The 19,181-nt window shown below is 41.5% G+C and overlaps 1 protein-coding gene across 1 annotated transcript in view; it reads right to left on the bottom strand.

Moving 5' to 3' along the window:
- LOC141055619 (diacylglycerol kinase theta-like) overlaps positions 1-19,181 on the bottom strand; it is a 202,420-nt gene that overhangs the window by 55,341 nt on the left and 127,898 nt on the right. Inside the window, exons 8-9 of the mRNA XM_073552263.1 lie at positions 9,325-9,425; positions 5,995-6,218 (exon numbers count right to left, since the gene is read on the bottom strand). Of these exons, the coding sequence (XP_073408364.1) occupies positions 5,995-6,218; positions 9,325-9,425 (325 nt within the window). The remainder of the gene's footprint in view (positions 1-5,994; positions 6,219-9,324; positions 9,426-19,181) is intronic.

The raw sequence follows: 19,181 nt of genomic DNA on the forward strand, positions 1-19,181 counted from the left end.
TGACGTGTCACAAGTCACTGGCAGATCTGATTATGTCTGCATAGACCCAGCAGCTATTGTTATGAATGAGTCACCGTAGGAGGCAAAAACAAAAAACCAGAGAAGTTGGCAGCTATCGGATTGCAGACCCCTGAACCTATTAACAACAACTAGCAGTAGCCGTGGGGGGTTCCTACGGTGCCCTAGACCCCTCGATCACAACCGGAGAACTAAATAGCCTAAAGACAGAAAGGGAAATCTAAACTGCCCCAGAGCAGACCCCAAAGCAATAGGCAGCCCCCAACATATAATGACGGTGAAGCAAGATGAAAAAACACTCACACAGATAGAAAGATAGGCTGAGCAAATGATGGGGCCAAAGCTAACTAAATAGGACAGGATAGAAAAGCTGCTGTCTGCAATCCGCCAAAACCCTATCAAAATGAGAGCCAACAGACTGATAGGGAAAAAAGCCCTGAAGACGCTAGGCTTCAAAAAGACTATATCAGTACTCAGGTATTTTCTGAAGACAGAGCAAAAAGGAATTCAGCTCACCACAGCAGGGAATGGCAGAAATCCAGAAAAACAAGGCAAAACAAAACCAAAACACAAATGCAAAAAGCAGAGCAGAAAACTTAGCTTTTGAGGAGCAGGAATCAGACTGGTCTCCTAGAATCCCTCAGGGAAATCACCAGCAAGGCAGAAGGGCGTCAGCTGCCTTATATCCAGTCAGCAATTCCAGTCACCCAGTCATCATCATCCTGCTCGGGTGCTTGGTAATCAGCCTCACTACCTTCCTTCACCAGAAGAGGGAGTTCATCAGACCTCAATGGTGAAGGGGAAAATGAACTCACAACAAGCTATACTGTAAGATAATGCGATAGCTGGGTCCAATAAAAGCAATAGCATTGTTCATGCTTCTATTCACTATACAGCCTCTTTGCACGCTATGTAATCCAAAACAGAAAAGCCCAAATTAAAAATATATATATTTTTTTTAAACTGCTTAAGTAGCCAATGTGATATATGTCAGAGTGAGAATGGTGAAACAGTAGACAGGCAGCACAAAAAGTGCATTTTATTTTGTTATCACAGCTAAGCAGAAATACAAAGTAAAGTTTGCATTTGTTCATTCAATGATTTATTTGATATTTGACTGTAATCCAGGTAACCATAATAAGGTGGACATATAAAGTATGTATGCAGTAATAACTCCTGGGCATAACAAGCATGGAAGAACCTACAACACAGTTCAGAAACCACAAAAATACAGCATTCCGCAGTCACCACATCCTCCTCAAAATGGTCAATTGATATGATGACAAATGTCATACACCTTCCTGTTTTGAAGTAAAAACACACACTTAACCAGTGATTCCATGCATACACATTAACAGTAAAACTGAAAGGCACAGGAAGAACAAATTATTAAGCAATATACGCTGAGCAAATAAACAACGTTCAGTAAAAGATCAATGAAAACAAAGGTATAGTGGCAGCAACACAATAAAGATTTACCTTTCCTTGCTCTATTAGGAGACTAAAAATTATAAATCAGTCACAGCCTCAAGAAAAATCTAAAATCAGAGGCACAACTATAGCAAGCATAGGATACAGCTGCCTTTGGTGCTTGAAGGGGGCGCCCTTATTGCACAGGAAGTCACCAGTGCTTAGGATGTCCTCCTACACTCGAGGAACCAGTTATAGAGTTTACATTTTGGCAGAGTATCTTTAAGGGGTTATCCACTACTAGGGCAACCCATTCTGAGCTACAACATTCCCCAGTATCACATCACAACTGCCTTTATCCTGTGCCATTCCTGCAATGTTCAGAAAGTTGTGGGAAGCAGGGTGTGTTGCAGTCCGCGCTGCCGAGATTCACAAATCACCTGGGATACAAGATGTTGTAGCAGTGTACTCCTTTATTTCCTCCTACGCGTTTCGGCGCCCTTCCTGGCACCTTCCTCAGGGATAACAGGTGCCAGGAAGGGCGCCGAAACGCGTAGGAGGAAATAAAGGAGTACACTACTACAACATCTTGTATCCCAGGTGATTTGTGAATCTTGGCAGCGCGGACTGCAACACACCCTGCTTCCCACAACTTTCTTAAGCTTTTTCCACGTGCGAGTGGTTGGTGGAGGTCCTGCAGCAGCTGATTCTGTGATATGCTCTCAAGCCAGTTGTGGGTTACACAACTGGAATAGGTGAGTGGAACTGTATTATACCGCTCATACTTCAAGTGTCACTAGTGATAGGGCACTATTGCGCCTCTTGTTCCCCCCACCATTTTTGTATTGATTCCTGCAATGTTGGCGCCTGATCTTCCGGAGCTCCCGTGACATTGTTATGCCACGTGAGCACTACAGCCAAACAGCAGCCGCTTCACTCTCGCTTCCTTCTGACATAACTGACATCTGGAGGAAGTTAGAGAGCGACAGTAGCTGTTTCGTATAAAGGAAGTGAAACTGAAATGTCCGCCGACTGTTATGCCATGTGAGCCCTGCACCCAATTCCACACGAGTTCTGGGACACCAGGTGCCAACATCGCAGGAACAGTGACCAATCCAAAAGCGAGTATAGGCTGTTTTAAACTTTTTCATGGGGAAAAACGGCAATTGAGAAGGGGATGTCCAAGCAGTTATGGCCCTAAAATCTCAAAAAAGAACAAAAGTCCCTTTTATAGTCTTTAAATTAAACTCCAATCTATTTGCTGCTACTTTAGAGTCACTGAAAGATAGAAGAGTGCATGATCATCAGCAGCGGAGTAACAACCACGGTTTCAATTGTCGCGACCATGTGGGTGGGGGTCCAATGATGGCAGCACAATCTTCAACTGGATGTGCATCCTCGAACGCACATTTAGCTGACTTGTACTGCGGTGCCGAAATCATTCAGGTCAGTGAGGGGCAAGACATGAAGACGGCCAATCAGAGGCCAGCAGCTGATGTTGGCATGCACGTGACTGGAGGGCCCATGGCAGTGACGTCATGCCCTCCCGTTGCTTGTAAGCTGAGGTCAGCTGCTGGCTTCAGAACAGGATGCAGGGGAGCATAGGGATGGTGAGTATAATGGCTTATTTTTTCTATGTATTAAAGAATAGCAGCACAACAGGGGACATATATCCTCATCATTCTATGTACTCCAGTATGGATGATAATATATATATATATATACACACACACATACACACTAGCTGAAGAGCCTGGCGCTGCCCCCGGGCATAGCAACTAACTACGGTTGGTTATTACAAATTATAATGAACATACATATATATATATATATATATATATATATATATATATATATATATATATATATATATAAAGCTCAATGTGCGTATGTATGTGTGTGCATGTCCGGGATTGGCATCCGCACTGTCGCAGCTACAGCCACAAAATTTGGCACAGTCGCACGTCTGGACCCCGAGAGCGTCATAGGCTATGTTGTGAGGCGAAATTTTAACCCCGCGGGTTCCAATTCACCAAACAATTTTGCCCCTATCTACATAATGGGGAAAAAGTGTGTGTGTATCAAGCCCCGCCCCCATTATGTCATAATGGTTGCCATGGTGACGCTGATGTCATCATAGGTTGCAAGCCCCGCCCCTCATTGTCATAATGGTTGCCATGGCGACGCTAATGTCATAATAGGTTGCAATGACGAAGATGCTGTCACAATGTTTGCCCTGGTGACGATGATGTCTTACTAGGTTGCAATGGTGACGGTTATGTCATAACGGTTGCCATGGTGATGATGATGTCATAATGGGTATATGGGCACAGGACTATGGGATGGAGGATGTGTGATGGGTATATGGGCACTGGACTATGGGATGGAGGATATGTATGACGGGTATATGGGCACGGGGCTATGGGATGGCGAATATGTATGATGGGTATATGGGCATGGGACTATGGGATGGAGAATATGTATGATGGGTATATGGGCATGGGACTATGGGACGGAGGATATTTATGATGGGTATATGGGCACAGGCCTACGGGATGGTGGATATGTATGATGGGTATATGGGCACGGGACTATGGGATGGAGGATAATTATAATTTGTTAGAACTAACCACAGTTAGCTACTATGCCCGGGCAGCGCCGGGCTCTTCAGCTAATATATATATATATATATATATATATATATATATATATATATATATATATATATATATATATATATATATATATATATATATATATTTTCAAACAATGTGAAAAACATATAGCCAGCTCACCATAAAGGAGTTCCTCTTGATGCAGTAATCGGTGTTCACCCTATACTTTGCACGGATCCAGGCAGGGAGTATGCCCCAACAAATAGAAATATGAGGAAATTGGGGACTACATGTTTCAGCACTATGTGCCTTCCTCACAGTCCGTGCTGAAACATGTAGTCCCTTGCTGGAATGCTACTAATTGATTGGAGTTCCTCATACTTTTTATGATATAATGGATTAATAAAGAAGAAGTTTTTACAAATATGGTGAACTTTCATCCTTTTGCTGGATCCCAATTTCCTCATATTTCTATATATATATATATATATATATATATATATATATATATATATATATCTCTGAGTGTATAGCCCTGCCCACGCCGCATAGCCACATTCACTATAATATCCCACATCATCCCGTCAGCCAGAGCCACCGGACTACTCCCCCTAATATCCCACATCATCCCATCAGCCTGGGGTCAGAAACAGAGTGCTGAGTGGAATGGCCCTAACTTCCATACCAGGGATCCCTTTAATAGTAGCCTGGGCCGAGAATCAGAGCACTGAGGGATTTACCTTAACTTCCATACCGGAGATCCCTTTAAGAGAGGCCTGGGGTCTGTACCAAAGCGCAGAGTGGATGTGCCCTCACTTCCATTACGGGGATCCCTTTAAGAGAGCCTGGGATCAGAACCAGAGAGCTGAGTGGATTTGCCCTGACTTCCATACCAATGATCCTTTTAATATAATCCTGGGGTCAGATTCAGAGCGCTGAGGGATTTGCCCTAACTTCCATACAGGAGATCCCTTTAAGAGAGCCTGGGGTCAGTACCAGAGCATTTGAAGGCAATTGCCCTGACGTCCATACCGGGGATCCCTTTAAGAGAGCTTGGTGTCAGAACCAGAACGCTGAGTGGAGTTGCCCTAACTTCCATACCAGGGATGCCTTTAAAGGTACTGTCACACTTAGGCGTTTTGGAGCGCAGCGACGCCCTGCGCACGGCCGCCGCTAAGCCCCGCCCCCTGCCGCGCCCCGCCGGTAGCTCCGCCCACCGGCGCATGACGCTGCATGCGCCCTGCGTCCCCTATCTTTATCACAGGGGGCGCAGGCCGTGCGCAGTATGCGTTTGGCGGCGCATGCGCCTTTTTGACGGTGCGCCGACGCAACCAAAATGCAGCAGGTTGCGTTTGGCGCAGGTCGGCGCACCGTCAAAAGGACGCATGCGCCGCCAAACGCATACTGCGCACGGCCTGCGCCCCCTGTGATAAAGATAGGGGACGCAGGGCGCATGCAGCGTCATGCGCCGGTGGGCGGAGCTACCGGCGGGGGCGCGGCAGGGGGCGGGGCTTAGCGGCGGCCGTGCGCAGGCCGTCGCTGCGCTCCAAAACGCTAGTGTGAAACTAGCCTTAGCGATGTACCAGGGATCCCGACCAGCGATATGACGCGGTCAGGATCGCTGGTACATCGCTAAGTGGTCGCTAGTGAGCTGCCACACAGGCAGATCTCACCAGCGACATCGCAGGGGTCGGGGGTCGCTACTTACGTGTCAGACGAGGCGATGAAGACGTCCTCCCGCCTGCGTCCACGCGTCGCTCGTCTCCCCAGCAGGAAGCCCAGCAGGAAGCTGACGACGAGAATACACACACATACATATACACACACACACCAGGATGGGGCCCTTGATAGTAAAATATATATATATATATATATATATATACACACATATACACACACACACACACACACACAGTATATATCCATGAGGTCAATTTGTTATGTTACCTACTTCATCCAGCCAGGATAAACTTTGATGACTTCTCGCTCCTTCAACTTTGCCCTGATTAACCAAGCCTCAGGTGTCGTTTCCTTGAACACAGAACTGCCTTTGCCATCATCTGTAGCTCCATTCCTGTTAATGATGTCATCAGAAACCAACGTTTGCTGAGTCAGTGTCTGAAGTTCATAGTCTTGTGGGTCATCAGGAATGTAAAAAGCCCTCAAGGAGGCTTCCTGCAATATGGAGACAGAAAATGTTACATTTCCACTGTATTGAAATCTAACTAGCCATTTAATGTACTTCATGTGCATTGGTAATGATTTTAAAGTAACGTAAAAGGGGTTTTCTAGTTCTGGAAAACCTCTGTCCTCAGGTGCACTTTATTTTATAAAAAACAAACTGGCTTTAATCACCCTCCCCGGATCTAGCGCTGAATCTCTGCCACCCAGCATCACTTAGGCTAGGTTCACATTTGCGGATGGCCGAGCTGCAGAGGTCTGCGGACTTCGCCCGAGAAGCTTCGCCCACTGCCGCACCTCCTCCATCAAGCTCTGCCTACTTCCGCATACTTCTGTATGCGGCCGGCGTACCCTATCTTTAACATTGGGTACGCAGGTCGTGCAGATGTATGCGGATGCCTCCGCATGCGTCGTTTTGACGATGCAGCGACCGCATGAAAGTCCAACATTTTGCGTTCGACGCAGGTCGCTGCATCGTCAAAACGACGCATGCGGAGGCATCCGTATGAAGTGCGTACCCAATGTTAAAGATAGGGTACGCAGGCCGCATGCAGACGTATGCGAAGCTAAAGTAGGAGGAGCTTGATGGAAGAGGTGCGGCAGTGGGCGGAGCTTCACTGAGGAAGTCCGCAGACCTCCACAGCTCGGCCATCCACAAATGTGAACCTAGCCTTAGACAGTGCTCCAACCGATAACTGAACTCAGTGGCTCTCTGTGGCTTGTGCTGTGAATTTTGGAAGAGCAGCTGGGCTCAGTTAGGCTGTGTGCGCTTTTACCGCATTTTCGTTGTGTTTTTCCATCTGGATGTGCCACAAAACCCAGGGAGTCTTGACCAGCAAAGTGAAGGAGAATCCTGTAGTCTGATGCACACGTTGCTAATTTGTGACAGACAGATTTTGTGCAGATTTAAGGCTATGTTCACAAGTTGCATTTTTACTTTCTTTTTATGCAAATTTTGAGCTGCATTTTACAGTACCAGCAAAAGATATGAGATTTCAGAAATCACATGAACACACATTGGGCTTTTTTTTCCCTGACTTATTTGGAAAACTGTAGCATGTCACTTATAATAATAATAATAATAAATTTTATTTTTATAGCGCCGACATATTCCGCAGCACTTTACATTTCAGAGGGGATTTGTACAGACAATAGACATTACAGCATAACAATAATCACATACAGTAGATTATAACAAATACCAAGAGGAAAGAGGGCCCTGCTCGCAAGCTTACAGTCTATGAGGAAAGAGGGAGACACGAAAGGTGGGTGGTAACAGTTACCCTGATTGTATGGACCAGTCATAATGTTAAGTGTGTAACAGTACAGACACAGAGGGCTAATGGAGGCATAAAGCATGTGGGAACATGATGCGGGGAACCTGGTTATGGTAAAACTTTTGGCTGTGCCACACAGGGATAGGTTAGGTTAATATGTTGAGGCGGTAGGCCAGTCTGAATAAATGCGTTTTCAGGACACGCTTAAAATTGTGGGGATTGGGGACTAATCGTATTGACCTGGGAAGTGCATTCCAAAGAATTGGTGCGGCACGTGTAAAGTCTTGGAGACGGGAATGGGAGGTTCTGACTATTGAGGATGCTAATCTCAGGTCATCAGCAGAACGGAGGGCGCGGGTAGGGTGGTATACTGAAACATGGGAGGAGATGTAGGGTGGTGCTGAGCCATGGAGGGCTTTGTGAGCACTTTTAGGCTGTGTTCACACACAGCGTTTTTTTTCGCGGATTTGCCAAAAAATCCGCTTAAAAAACGCTTAAAAGAAGCTTCCCATTCATTTTAATGCATTTTGCACTTTTTGTGCATATTGATGCGTTTTTTCCGCGAAAAAAATGCTTTGCGGTAAAAACGCAGCATGCTCATTAATTTCACAGATTTTTCTGCATTTCTTTGTGTCTGGGGCCGCGCGGAAAAAAAAACGCATAAAAACTGCGCTTTTTTTGCGCAAAAACGTGCAGAAAAAAAGCGCACGGTTTCTGAGAAGGAGTCCGGTTTTTATGCTGAAATTTTCTGCATACGTGTGCACATAGCCTTAAGCTTTTTTTTTTCACCTACAGAGGGTACAAAAAGTATTCAGACCCCTTTAAATTTTTTACTCTTTGTTTCATTGCAGCCATTTGGTAAATTCAAAAAAGTTCATTTTTTTCTCATTAATGTACACTCTGCACCCCATCTTGACTGAAAAAAGACAGAAATGTAGAAATTATGGCAAATTTATTAAAAAAAAGAAAAACTGAAATATCACATGGTCATAAGTATTCAGACCCTTTGCTCAGACACTCATATTTAAGTCACGTGCTGTCCATTTTCTTGTGATCCTCCTTGAGATGTTCTACTCCTTCATTGGAGTCCAGCCTTGGTAAACTGTAAAGATTTTTTTGCAGGCACTGTATAGTGATGAAATTACATAATCTCCCGATGAGTACATTTAGTTGAGATCTCTTACTTTTTAGTGTCCTGATATTTATTCTTTTAAAACTAAATATCATTTGGTAGTGAATGAGTAAAAAGTTTCTGAACGAGTAATGGGTTTCCGAATGAGTCTACGGGCTTGTTTACAAGTAGCAGTTTTTTGCTACATTTTTTCTGTCCATCCTTAAGAGTGGAAAAAACTTGGAATTTTATGGCAGCAGAATGAAAGTTCTAAAAGTCTCATTCACATACTGCATGGAAAAAAACAGCATGTCATTTCTTTCAGTGTATTAACTTCACTGTTTCTCTTTTAAAGGCTGAGTATCAAAATATACAAATCTGTTCCAAGGAAAACGGCAAACTGCTATAGCTTCAGTGAATTTTTTTCAGTTACAATCAATAATGTGTAGGACAGGTGACATGAAAATAACATGCCATCTAGCAGCAGATGCCATTAAACTGAGTATTTGTCAACGGCAGGGACCCCTCATCAATATAATCAGTATGGATTAATAGCCATTTTAAAAAGGATACATAAAAACAATTTAAAAGGATCACAGTGTGACATTATATTACTATTTTAACAGAATTAATTTGCAAAAAAAAAAAAGAAGTTTCATGGTAGATATTCCATAACAATTGCAAGTAAAATGGGTATTAAGATTCAGTTTACCACCACTTCTTCACTTTTTGCAATTCTTGGAACTGAGATCATCCTAGGCTGATTCCGCTTTACTGAATCATGACCATCATATATCTTCAAACTCTGCTTGCCTAAAAAAAAAAAAATAAATAAAATGACATGCTACATAGTACAAATTACACATCACAACTAACACATATGGAGCAAAATACAAAAAAAAACACAAACATTTTCTTCTATAACTCAGTTGCTCAATCTATGTAGATGACAATATGCATACACTGTACCTTTAACTTTATATAAAGCATGGCATTTACCGGCACACGCTGTATAATGGTTTTTTCTCCCCTTAAAGGGTTTTTTTTACGGAACAATAAAAGCCATATGGACGCGCCATACAGAGTCACACATTTTTCAAAGGGCCATAACACGGATCCATACAGTATCCGCGCGTCATCCATAGTGGAGCTTTCATCACAGCTTTGCAGTACATGTGGGCCCAACGTCTGTTCATATTATTTTCACCCAGTTGAAAAAAACACCAATAACTTAATGACTGAGACGGCCATGTACACACACTATTTTGACCCAAGAAGCGACGTTAATCTTCATAATTAGGTCTTCCCCAGTGATGAGCAAACATGCTTGGATAAGGTTATAGGTGCTGTTGTGTTTGCTGTCATGCTACCATCACCATACACTACTCACAAAAAGTTAAACAAAAAGGATATTTGTCTTTTGGGTGAAATTTCCGAATGAACCTAAAATGCACTATAACCTTTTCAGGTGAACTTATTGTGATCTTCTCTAAAGTTATGAATAGAAATGTACAACTGTTCAATGTTTCAGTACTTTTTGCACAGCTCAACTTTCTCTTCTCTAACAAGGATCATAAAGGCAAAATTCACAACAGATGTTTGATCCATGGATTGGCCAATACATTTCAGGGTTCACTTAGAATTGGTTTTAAACAGTCCTTTACTTCATGTTGTTCACATTTTGCCATCATGAGACCAAGGTGACACCTAACAAATGATCAACAGTATCATAGAATCATAGAATGTTAGAATTGGAAGTGAATTCAAAGGTCATCTTGTCCAATCACCTACGCAAAGGATTGAATAAACCAGATCATCTCAGACAGATGTATATCCAGCCTCTGTTTGAACACTTCCATAGAAGGAGAACTCACCACCTCTTGTGGCAGCCTGTTCAACTCACTGATCACCCTCATTGTCAAAAAGTTTTTCCCAATATCTAATCTGTATCTTCTCCCTTTCAGTTTCATCCCATTGCTTCTCGTGTTTCCATGTGCAAATGAGAATAATGATGATCCCTGTACACTGTGACAGCCCTTCAGATATTTATAGACCACTACTAAGTCTCCTCTTAGCCTTCTTTTTTGCAAGCTAAACATTCTGAGAGCCTTTAACCGTTCTTTCTGGACATACTTTGCTGTCCTCTTACCATCCTGGTAGCTCTTCTCTGAACTTGCTCCAGTTTTGAAATGTCTTTTTTAAAATGCGGTGCCCAGAATTGGACACAGTATTCCACATGAGGCCTGACCAGGGAGGAGTAGAGGGGAATAATAACATCACATGATCTATACTCTATGCTTCTCTTAAGACATCCTAGAAGTGTGTTTGCTTTTTTTATTCTTTTATTCCTTCAATGGAAGATCAGTTGATGTTACATTTGCTTTCTTCGAGAACACAGATGCAAAATAGGAATTTAAAAGTTCGGCCTTCTCAAAATCATTTTTTGACCACTTCACCCTATTCAACCTGTAAAAATCCTATAGCATCTTTGACTTTTATTTTGCTTTTGACATACCCCAAAGTTCTTTTTAGCTGCTTTTGATCTGCTTTGTAAGCCTTACTTCATTACTGGCTTTAGCTCTTCTAACTCTTGCCTTTCATTCCCTGCTAACAGCATAGCAAGTACTTCTCACAAAATTAGAAAATCAGCAAAAAGTTAATTTATTTCAGTTCTTCAATACAAAGTGAAACATTATATAGAGTTATTGCAGAGTGATCTATTTCAAGTGTTTATCTCTTTTAATGTTTATGATTAAAGCCAATGAAAATCCAAAAGTCTTTATCTCAATAAAGAAGAAGAATTAACAAACACCTGCAAAGGCTTCCTAAGCGTTTAAAAAGGTCCCTTAGTCAGTTTCAGTAGGCTCCACAATCATGGGGAAGACTGCTGACTTGACAGATGTCCAGAAGGCAGTCATTGACACACTCCACAAGGAGAGTAAGCCACAAAAGGTCATTAATATAGAAGCTGGCTGTTCACAGAGTGCTGTATCCAAGCATATTAATGGAAAGTGGAGTGGAAGGAAAAAGTGTGGTACAAAAAAATGCACAAGCAACCGGGATAACCACAGTCTTGAAAAGATTATTAAGAAATAGCCATTCTAAAATTGGGGGAGATTCACAAGGAGTGGACTGCTGCTGGAGTCATTGCTTCAACATTAAAACAGTAAGCACATACAGACGTATCCAGAGTCGCACTCCTTGTGTCAAGCCACTCATGACCAATAAACAATGCCAGAAGTGTCTTACCTGGGCCAAGGAGAAAAAGAATTGTATTGTTGCTCAGTGGTCCAAGGTGTTGCTTTCAGATTAAAGTAAATTTTGCATTTCATTTGGAAATCAAGGACCCAGAGTCTGGAGGAAGAGGGGAAAGGCACACAATCCAAGCTGCTTGAGGTCTAGAGTGAAGTTTCCACAATCAGTGATGGTTTGGGGAGCCATGTCATCTGCTGATGCAGGTCCACTAAATTTTATCAAGACCAAAGCCAGCACAGCCATCTACCAGGAAATTTTAGAGCACTTCATGCTTTCCTCTGCAGGCAATCTTTTGGGAGATGGAAATTTCATTCTCCAGCAGGACTTGGCACCTGTCCACACTGCCAAAAGCACCAATACCTGGTTTAAAAACAACAGTATCACTGTGCTTGATTCGCCAGCAAACTTTCCTGACCTTAACCCCATAGAGAATCTATGGGGTATTGTCAAGAGGAAGATGAGAGACTCCAGACCCAAAAATGCAGATGAGCTGAAGGCTGCTATCAAAGCAATCTGAGCTTCCATAGCACCTCAGCAGTGCCACAGGCTAATTGCCTCCATGCCACGCCGCATTAATGCAGTATTTGATGCAAAAGGAGCCCCGACCAAGTATTGAGTGCATTTACTAAACATACCGGTTATAGTCGAGTATAAGCAGACCTGAGCATAAGCCGAAGCACCTAATTTTGCCACGGAAAACTGGGTAAGTTTATTGACTCGAGTATAAACCGAGTATGCATTGTCTCTTTATCAATGTCCTGCTACGCGTGTCTCCCTCCATCCTGTCCTTGTATGTGGCTCCCCCGTTTTGTCCTGGTATGTGTGGCTCCTCCGTCCTGACCAATGTGTGGCTCCCCCTGTTGTATGCATGGCTCCCCGGTCCTACATGGCTCACCCTCAATCTCATCGTTGTATGCATGGTTCACCACCCCCCCACCCGCCGTCACATCTCCGTTGTCCCGGTGCGGTAGCTCTCCTGTGCTAAGCGGTCACGTGGTACCGCTCATGAAGGTAATGAATATGTGCTTCACGTCTATGGGAGAGGAGACGTGTGCATATTCATTACCTTAGTGAGCAGTACCACGTGACCACAGAGCACAGGAAGAGCTGCCGGCGCCGAGACAGAGATGCAGTGATGGCACGAGGAGGGCGAGTATGATGTCTTCTGTTAACCGGCGGCTGCAGCTTTCACTGTGCCACAGCCTCTGCTCAGCCACCCCTCCTCCATCACTGACTTTCTGGACAATGACTTGTGTATAAGCCAAGAGGGGCGTTTTCAGCACAAAAAAATGTGCTGAAAATCTTGGCTTATACACGAGTATATACGATTCATTTCAGTAGGCCAACATTTCGGATTTTAAAATAACTTTTCAAGCTGGTTTTATAAAGTACTCTAATTTACTGAGATAATGACTTTTGGGTTTTCATTGGCTGTAAGTCATAATTATCCACATAAACAGAAATAAACACTTGAAATAGATCACTCTGTTTTTAATGACTATATATGAGTTTCACTTCTTGTATTGAAGAACTGAAATAAATTAACTTTTTGATTATACTCTAATTCAGTGCGAAGCACTTGTATAATCTTTTTTAGATATGCCCCCCTCTTTCCATTTGATATACATTTATTTTTTCCTATTCAACAAGTGATTAAGTTGTGTTCATCCACCCTAGTCTCTTTAAATGCTTCCAATTGTTCCTTCTTTTCAGAATTGTAACAGATTGTGCGGTGAGAATTTCATTTAGCACAAACTCCCATCCTTCTTGGGCATTTCTGTCCTATAGAATATCCAACCATTGGACATTTCCTACCCTCGGAGTCCATTAAAATCTGCCTTTCTGAAGTTCAACCTTAAAGTTTGAGACCTAGCTGGTCTTCCTCCTCTTGTAATCTAAAATTTGAGGATAGCAGGATCACTGCCTCCTAAATTCCCAGCCACCTTTACTCCCTCAACCATTTCCTACCTGTTGGTAAGATTTAGGTACAAGATTCCAAATACTCTTGTTCGCGCTTCTACTTTTTGAAAGATAAAGTTTTCAGCAAAAGAAGATAAGAATTTTCTGGACCCAATACTTTTGCATGAGAGAGATTCACAATTCACACATCTGGAAAGTTAAAATCTCCCATGATCAATATGTTGCACTTTTTTGAGAATAGAGACATCTCATGTAAACAAAAGTAGTTCATCCATACCTTCATTTTGTCCATGTGGACTATATTAAACCCCTACAATAGTGTCATTTATGTTCTTCTCTCCTTGATTTCTTATCCAAACAGTTTCTACAGAGCTACCAGTCTCTGAAGCTTGGATCTCTGTGGAGATATACGTTTTCCTAACATACAATAGAACAGCTTCTCCCTTCTTGTTAATCCTGTTTCTAATAAATAAGTTGTAGCCTTTAAGGTTTGTATTCCAATCACGTGTATCATCACACCAAGTTTCAGTGATGATCATGAAATCATATCTCTCTTCCTATGTTAGTTGCTCTAATTCTCCTTGTTTCCCATTGTGAGGCTTCCAGCAGGATGTTCTCATACGTAAGTGGCCACTGAGCTTAGTGTCACAGATTGTCATCAGGAAATCGCAAGAGATACAGAGACATCAGAAAAATCACAGAAGGGAATAGAAGTGGTTATCCTTTGATTCACGCTGCCTGTGGTTGGCTCTCATAGCAAGTCTGCAATTCTGCTGCATAGAGGTGATTTGAGCATCACCTATATGTAGCAAGAATGATCGTGAGGCTATTGAAGCATGCCAAAAGTAAAAAAAAAAAAAAAAAGTATTTAAAAATATAAAAATAAAATCATAAAAGTTCAAATTACCTCCTTTCTCCCCAATCAAAATAAAATAAAAATGAAACCTACACATATTTGTTTTTGCCGCGTTCAGTATCGCCCGAACAATAAAAAAAAAAAATTAACCTGATCGCTAAATGGCGTAGCGATAAAAAGAATCAAAACGCCAGAATAACTTTTTTTGGTCACCGCGACATTGCATTAAAATGCAATAACGGGCAATCAAAAGAACGTATCTGCACAAAAGAGGTATCATTAAAAACGTCAGCTCGACATGCAAAAAATAAGCCTGCACCCAACCCGAGATCACGAAAAATGGAGACGCTACAGGTCTTGGAAAATTGTGCAATTTGTTTTTTTTAGCAAACTTTGGAATTTTGTTTTCATGACTCAAATAAAAGAGAACCTAGACATGTTTGGTGTCTATGAGCTCGTAATGACCCGGATAATCATAATGGCAGGTCAGTTTAAGCATTTTGTGAACCTAGCAAACATGCCAAACAAAAAACAAGTGTGGGATTGCACTTTTTTTGCAATTTCACCTCACTTGGAATTTTTTTCCTGTTTTCGAGTACACGAAACCAATGGTGTCGTTCAAAAGTACAACTTGTCCCGCAAAAAATAAGCCCCCACACGGCCATATTGATGGAAAAACAAAAAAAGTTATCGATCTGGAAATGGCAAGGTAGGGGTTTATCCATTAGGTTGCCATAGGTTGCTTTATTTTGGATATAATTTATTCTGGTCTGTTAGAAAGCCTGACAGCTTTTCCCTGCTTCTGTGCTCACTTTGTTGCCTTGTGCCACTATCCCTCCTTTTGGAGATAATTTGTTATTGCTCTCTTCTGGGAATATCTTAAAACTGTGGGAACTTGTTTGACTGACATCTATTTGTATATTTTGTTATTTTTGTCACTTATGTCTATGAGGGTTTGATGTTTTTAATAGTTTAATGAAATTTATGTTTTATTGGATTATACAGGGTTACGTCTCTGTAAACTGCTTTATAGTAATGTATACACTTGAATTCTACAATCTGTTAGTGTAAGCTGTGATGTAATAAAAAATAGCCAAGACTTGATTATTTGTTTACCCTGAACAATACTAAACGGCTGTAGATAGCTTATGACTGACGGAGGTTCTACTTTGCAGCCTGAAAATGTGTGGAAGTCATCAAGAGGAGCAACTATCTTGCTATGGAGATAGTGGATAAGTCTCTCCCTTGCTTTAAAAAAATATCTACATACGCCAGAGCTGTAGTGGAAAGCTCAAAACATTTTCGGGTAGATTATGTACTCAACATATTTACAATTGTTCCTGCTAATGATTTATTGGACATCAAATCTTCTAATTTGCTGTATCCGCAATGTATCTGATTCTTTGTATCTAATCATTAAACTTGATTTGGTTTAAAAATATTAAAACGGTCTGGATGCTACCAGGACCCTTATCTCACTTTCTAATAGTCTATTTCCTCTGAGGGCAAATCTCGGGACGCAGTCTGTTAATAACTTTAGATCTGATATTACTCAATAGACCTGCCACCGAAATTCTCAGGTCTTCGGCTTGCCTAAATTTTGTAAATAAGATGTTAATAAGGGATCCATAAATCCATATTTCTAGAATATTACATTGCATTACTTGCTCAAGCTATTTCATGAGCAGATTTAGTACGTAGCATTATAGTTGTCTGAGACGCCAGAGATTTGTTCAACCGCCTAATGAAAGAGAAATCGGGTGGTTAACCTCCAATACGGCATGGGGCCTGCACAAGGACAAAGCTGAAGTGTTTAATATTTAGCATATAGGCAGACAACAGACACTCTGCCTTTCTAAATAGCACTTAGCATCTATTAATAATTAAAGTAAGAGACTATTCTTCTTCAACGGACATTTGTACTTTGAAAAAAAAAAAAAAAATGGAATCTGGAAAGGAAAGTGATCCTAAACCAAAGTGCACCAAAATGCTTCAGAATGCAACCAAGAAGTATACAGTTGACTGAGAATAGATCAGGTAGAGAAAACACAGTCGCCCCCACGTATCTACCAAATCGACTTCAGAGCCTAAATGTCTGTGACAGAGTGGAAAGGATCTATAGATCAGTTATATGTAATGCACCGGTATTTTCCTTACAGCTAAAATTAGAAACAATTCCCTGCAAGAACATTTACTATGCCTAAAAGGATTTCCGGACACACACAAAGGATGTGGAGGGTTCTAGGAAACTAATCCAAGGTCTACTACACATCTCAGCTAGAGCCTTTCCTGTGCCTAACTGTTTCTAAATTCATTTCCTTCCACTTTTTATGTACATTTATAGGCCTGGGCGGATTAGGATTGTTGCTAGGCTTTTGTTTGGAGGGTTTACCTCTTGGTTTTATTGGAGTTATAGGAAATCTTGTTCTTCTTCTTATGTTAGACAAGACCTGCCATGAACTCTGGAAAATACGGCCAGACAGGATACTTAAAGAATATTCATAAAGTTAACAATCAAAACTTCTCGACTATGTTGTAAAAAATATATAACTAGGGATGTAAAACAATTATTTATTTTTAACATTTTTTTTTAAACATTTCTACCAACAAACTGATTTCAATACATTAGGTTATTTTGTGTATATAGAGATATTCACACAGAACTAAGGATGAAGTGGACACTCCAGATTATTGCATCGCCAAATGTGCTGGATCTGCAGAATTAGGAAACTTTAGCAGCCTGTTGTAAAAGAAAACTCAAGACTTTTCTGAAGAACTGAAATGACGTCTACTGATAACCACAGAGACTGCTGTAATTATAAAAGGATGAACATACAAAATACTAAGAAAAAATAGCTGAGATCAAAACAACTTTAAAATCCACTAGCAGCACTTAACCTCTGCACGATTTGATGCGGGATCACATGCCGAGCCCATTTCTTTCCACGCACGTTATGGCTGATGTAATGGGTTGCACTGACAACCAGGGGCTGCTGAACACCCTCTTGCCTGTTATTATGACCCACCTGTGAATGTCAGCATTTGGCTGGCTTTCATAGGAGACTGTGATTTCTGTTATACATAGTATGAAGCACTGCTATGTATAAGCACAAGCAATCGGGCAATCGCAGCTTTAAAGTCCTCTAAAAGGACAATTAAATACAGTAAAAAAAAAAGTTAAATAAAATATACATTTTTGGTATCGCTGTATTCAGAAAAGGCTAATCTATCAAAATATAAAATAAATTAATCCAATCGTTAAACTGCATAATGAAAAAAAAACATCAGGATTACATTTTTTGGGCCGCCACATCACTGCAATAAAATTGAGCAAGAGGCGATCAAAGCAACATATTTACCAAAAAATGAAAATGGCATCAAAAGCAAACTCTTTATCATACAAATTTTTTATTTTTTATTTAAACACTTAAATAATATTGAAACAAACTATACGCTTTATATCTGCATACTTACAGTTGTGCTCAAAAGTTTACATACCCTGGCAGAATTTTTGCTTTCTTGGCCTTTTTTCAGAGAATATGAATGATAACACCAAAACTTTTTCTCCACTCATGGTTAGTGGTTGGGTGAAGCCATTTATTGTCAAATTACTGTGTTTTTTCTTTTTAATCATAATGACAACCCAAAACATGCAAATGACCCTGATCAAAGGTTTACATACCCTGGTGATTTTGGCCTGATAACATGCACAGAAGTTGACACAAATGGGTTTGAATGGCTACTAGAGTTGAGCGAAACAGGTCGGCCAGATTCATAAGTCGCCGACTTATGGCAAAGTCGGGTCTCGCTGACCGAAACCCGACCACAGTGTCAAGTCGGCCATGCGGTCGGCAAAACGAGCGCCAAAGTCATATTTCCCAGAATGCTTGCACGTGACGTTTTTCAGCCACTGAGCAATGAGAAGACGTGCAGCGTCCGGGGGGAGAGAGAGAGATTTCGCGCACTTTAAAAAAGCGGTCCGGCATGTAGGTGTGTTAACTGTCCTCCATTCCCTGCCGACTTTGCTTCCCCATTGACTTGCATTGGGTTTCGTGTTTCAGTCGGACCTTCAACTTTTCACGATAGTCGGCCGATTTCGTTCGACTCGACTTTTGAGAAAGTCGGGTTTCATGAAACCCGGCTCGACCCTAAAAAAGGCAAAGTCGCTCATCTCTAATGGCTACTAAAGGTAACATCCTCACCTGTGACCTGTTTGCTTGTAATCAGTGTGTGTGCGTAAAAGCTGAATGAGTTTCTGCTATCCAGACAGACTCTTGCATCTTTCATCCAGCCACGGACGTTTCTGTATTGTGAATCATGGGGAAAGCAAAAGAATTGTCAATGGATGTACAGGAAAAGGTAGTTGAACTGTATAAAACAGGAAAGGTATACAAAAAGTTTTCCAAGGAATCGATAATGCCAATCAGCAGCGTTCAAACTGTGATTAACAAAAGGAAAAACAGGTGCTCTGTAAAAACAAAACCATTGTCAGATAGACCAACAAAAATTTCGCCCACAACTGCCAGGAAAATTGTTTG

The sequence above is a fragment of the Dendrobates tinctorius genome, unplaced genomic scaffold (genome assembly GCF_039654945.1).
Source record: "Dendrobates tinctorius isolate UK_male_01 unplaced genomic scaffold, ASM3965494v1 ptg000189l, whole genome shotgun sequence".
NCBI classification, from domain to species: domain Eukaryota; kingdom Metazoa; phylum Chordata; class Amphibia; order Anura; family Dendrobatidae; genus Dendrobates; species Dendrobates tinctorius.